Source organism: Etheostoma spectabile, chromosome 16, assembly GCF_008692095.1.
Source record: "Etheostoma spectabile isolate EspeVRDwgs_2016 chromosome 16, UIUC_Espe_1.0, whole genome shotgun sequence".
NCBI classification, from domain to species: Eukaryota; Metazoa; Chordata; class Actinopteri; order Perciformes; family Percidae; genus Etheostoma; species Etheostoma spectabile.
Genome location: NC_045748.1, coordinates 12794805 through 12799528, shown reverse-complemented (window position 1 = coordinate 12799528; position 4724 = coordinate 12794805). Strand labels below are relative to the sequence as shown.

Sequence of the window (4724 nt, the reverse complement as noted above, 5' to 3'; positions counted from 1 at the left end):
AGAGATCATTTTAACTACTTTATATAGCGTACTGTTGGGCAGTTTACTCTTTAACAATGCATCATTTGTCTTATAATCTTAATCTGTAAAGTAGTAACTTTAGCTGTCACATTACTGCAAGTAGAAGGTGGAGTAGAAGAATGAAAGTAGCAGAAAATGGAGATACTCAAAAGTACGTGGTTCCATCCCCCACTGCACATACATACCACAAAATGCTGATTTAAAATCATGATTATAGGACATCAACAAGGAAGAGAAGAGACTCACATGACTCGTCAGAAGTCACACTGGGGTAACTGTCACATTCAGAGTCAGGTGATGTGATCCACACCTGTAGCTCTGTCAGCTCAGAGGGGACTGTTTGTCTGCTTTTTCTCGGCCCCGGCTTTTTAACGCTGCCAAACATGTATTCATAATACCTGTCGAGAGAGGCAGAGAAGGGAAGCTTTGATTGTCATGTAGGCGTGGGTCCACGAACGCAGCACAGCGCTATATTTCCTCATAGCAAAGACAGAAAAAGAAACGGCAACAAGAGCTAAAAAAAAAAACCTCAAACCAATTACATGAAATAGAGCTTATTACCTCCTGTAAGCATCCTGCAGGAGGCTGCAGCTCGGCCCGGCGGATGACTCTTTGGCGTCAACTATGTTAAAGCTGGTTAACTTGAATGAGATGTCTAGGATTTTCCCTTTCTGCGGCAGTGGCCACAGAGAGCCGTATGGTGACGCCTGAGCAGCGCGCAAAGTCTCGGCATCTTCGTCCAGTTCATCGATGTAGTTGTCCTTCAGCCCCTGGGAAAAGGCAAGAGCCAGCAACAGTAGCGTGAACTTCAGTGTAGTGATCATGTTGGAATTAGACGGTCGAGTCACAAGACTGGCGACCGACCAGGCAGCAGCATAATGTGGAGGGAGCTGGGCGGGGCATCACACGCGGAAGTCCAAATCTGTGTAAAGATTTAAAGAGGAACCCCAAAGGAGCACAAACTACTGTTTTGTAAATATTTCCTTCCTTAAACACATGGAGTTAAATGTGAAGTGCTAAAGAAGGCAATGCCACAAAAAACACATCTTAAATTAGCAATATGTAGAACTTTATTGACAACATTTGATTGATTGACATGATGAACTATTACTAGCTACTGTCACAACTAAGTTATTTGATCATATTGCCAAAATGTGTTTTATCTTCATGTTATCTGCTGGAAATAAATAAGTAAGTAGGCTAAACAAATGCATGTTCTATTGCACAACACATGCAACACGAACCACAAACAATCATAACCATTACAAATAAAACAAGTATAAATGTCATGTTGCTAAAAATGTGTTGTAAAAACTATTTTGTTTCATCAGTTTAGAGTGGTTTGTTTACCTTTGTAACTATAGCAACACAGTACCAGTGCATGTTGGGAAACAGGAAGTAAAATTGCCATGCGGTAATCAGCTACAGGAATGTGTGAGCTCTACCAGTTGTTTGCCTCTGAGTGGATCGCTTTTCCTTCTCCCCTTTTGCTAAGGCAACGTCTGTAAGTATTTCTCATTGTGTAACGTTAGGTTATTGCTCATTGTTAGTTTTTAACCATATTGAGGCAGCTAAGGAGCTAATTCGTTTTTGCAGGGCAAAGTTAGCTTATGTTTCTTGCTGTAGTGGTTTTTGCTAGCTATAACTGTGTTATAGTGTTATATAGCTACAGCGCCATGCAAGCTAGCGGCGCTATTCACACTAATACTGTGCATTTGAGTTTGGTTTATAATACAGACTTCTCATTGTATTGTATGTCAGTTTCACAAATTCCCAGTAAACTTCATGGAAATGAATCAACTGTGTCCTGGAGTTTCTTGGGAGTGTTTAAGCTGAATGGAAAATAGCCCATGACAATAAATATCATGAGTAAAAAGGATGCATTTCAAATTTGAAGAATTTAAAAGACACGGTAAAATATGTGGTGGATAAACACTTTGAGACACTCTAGGAGAAAGCAATGTTAAAAAGTTGGCTCTTCAGATGTCCCAGAAATAATAAATAATAAAAACATCATGGCCATTCTGTTTGACCTGTTGCCCTCAGGGCGGCGCTGCAGGTGCATCAGAACAAGGACTGACAGGTTCAAGGACACTTTCTTCCCAAAATCCATAAATAACCCCCCTGAACTCACACATGCTCTGACTTCACCTCACAATCTTACCCCAACCCCCAGACTTTCTTCTTCCCTCCTACTGTGCAACAGTTTATATATAATACTTTTGATAACACTGATAATTCTTTGCAATTTCATTGCTGTCCAATATTTATTATTTAATACTTTTGATAACACTGATAATTCTGTGCAATTTCATTACTGTGCAATTTTATTACTGTGCAATATTTAATACTTTTGATAGCACTGATAATTCTGTGCAATTTCATTACTGAGCAATATTTATTATTTTAGACTTTTGATAACACTGATAATTCCGTGCAATTTCATTACTGTGCAATCTTTAATACTTTTGATTGCACTGATAATTCTGTGCAATTCTTTTACTGTGCAATATTTAATACTTTTGATAGCACTGGTGATTCTGTGCAATTTCATTACCTTGCAATATTTAATATTTTTGATAACACTAATAATTCTGTGCAATTTCATTTCTGTGCAATGTTATTATTTCACACTGCATATAACACTGTATACAAACGATATTTATCTTTCTATTTTTATGTATGTGTATGGCGTCTCAGAGCTGTGCACCGTAACCCCCTTTTTTCTTTTGCACTACTCATTATATTCCATGTTGTGATATTTTTCTCACGTACCTGTTGACACTGGAAATTGAGCTGCTTAAATCTTGTCGTAGTTGTGTATAATGACAATAAAAGGCATTCTATTCTAAAACGTGGTTTTCATTAGGGCTGCAGCAGCATGCTTCAGTAGGCTACTTCAGCAGGATAATTGTACTCGACCTGCTTCTGAGTGTGTAGAGTGGTGTGTGCTTTACAAAGCTCAGGACAGGATAAACCAGAGAGTCACGCAAAACATATGGCACATCTCCGAGTCCAATAGGTCTCCGTTTGGGATATCTGCCTGTATCTGTGTCCCAGATCACGACTGCCTTTTTACCAGAGGAGGAACAAATGTAAATGTGCTGTATAACGACTGCTCAAAGCGCTTTTACATCATACAGGATACATTCACCATTCACACACATTCATACACTGTGGCCGAGGCTGCCGTACAGGGTGCCACCTGCTCATCAGATATACACTCACACACATTCACACTCCGATGCACAGCATCGGGGGCAACTTGGGGTTCAATGTCTTGCCCAAGGACACCTCGACATGGGACTGCAGGGCCAGGGATTGAACCACCAAACTTCCGATTGGGAGACAACCGCTCGACCACTGAGCCAAGGCTACATTTGTACATTACATTTTTGTTACTAGAGTAAACCTGCACCTTTACTTTAGTGCAGTGTGTTTACTCCCATGTTATTGACCCACAGTTTATTATGTGCACTACACTTAATCCACAACAAATAATAATCTACAAATCATTCCTGACATTTTTCCCACAAGATAGAATAAACAAAATTATGACATATATAAAATCTGAAACAATATTTCAAACTCCAGTTTTTTTTATTTAAACAAATAAAGTGTAGTAAGGAAGATGATACAACAAAAACACAACAGCAAAAACAATTATTAGAATTGTTATGATTGTTTTTTTAAATTATTTTTAGTTTTTATTTTGAGTTCATGAAACGTTTTCTTTCCTCATTCATGTTCCTCTTTTTTTGTAAATAATTAATGTAAATTTGAAATTGATTTTGAGTATGAGGAAGGGAGTTCACATTCACATCTGGTATGCGCGGTAGTACTTCTTCCCACTCCTTTTCGGATATGATCGTCAAGCGTTCACAAGTTGTTATTATTATTGATTTATTGTCTTGTTACTTGTTATTTATGTGTTTTGGTTTTATTTCTTTTCTGCGGTTCTGGCCTTTACATTTTCAAAATGAAATCAATCAATCAATCAAAACTCTAAATACATAAAGTAGAAATCTCTTAATGCAACAAAAAGGGACAAAGAAAATGGGTGTTGTCTTCTGAAGTACTCTTAATCTAACATATGTTCCCTTCCAGATCTGTTCATACTGTGTCAATATTATATAAATTTTGTCCACAAGGTGTCTTTTGTGTCATACATGAAGCATGTTTTACCATAACGATTTGTTATGGTCAAATGGAGATTTAGAACACTGTTAACCTCACTACGTAGCAAAACATACATTTATTTATCTTGGAATTACTTTTTGGCAAACAAAAGTATTATATTTGTTCATGTATTGCCCATACGACATGAAGTACTTCCTTATTTAGTGAAATACAATGCTTTTTGGTTATTTCTTGTATTCAACTCATTTCACTCCAATGTACAAGCCCCAAAATGTGGCAAAGACAGGGTTTTAATACGGTCAGAAAGAAAAGAAAAATAATGTATATTAAAATACAGTTATTTTACACACACAGCAGTTGAATCTGTGAGCCCAAACAATGGGGAAGTTAAGCCAATGTCAATCAGACAAAAAGGTTTACTACTAAACTAATTATTCCATCAGTTCCAGCTTTCAATATTTGGCACTCCACTTTGTCCACTAGATGTCTCTCCTGTCATACATATATTATAGGACACACACACACACACACACACACACACACACACACACACACACACACAC

The 4724-nt window shown here is 37.7% G+C and overlaps 1 protein-coding gene across 2 annotated transcripts in view; it reads right to left on the bottom strand.

Moving 5' to 3' along the window:
* The window catches only part of hexb (hexosaminidase B (beta polypeptide)), a 9903-nt gene extending 8997 nt beyond the window's left edge, over positions 1-906 (bottom strand). The window contains exons 1-2 of one of the 2 annotated variants that reach the window (XM_032539474.1): positions 583-906; positions 268-419 (exon numbers count right to left, since the gene is read on the bottom strand). In XM_032539474.1, coding sequence (XP_032395365.1) covers positions 268-419; positions 583-845 — 415 coding nt within the window. In that variant the 5' untranslated portion in view covers positions 846-906. The remainder of the gene's footprint in view (positions 1-267; positions 420-582) is intronic. The other variant, XM_032539475.1, reaches the window with a different exon arrangement.
* Between the last annotated feature and the right edge of the window lie 3818 nt (positions 907-4724).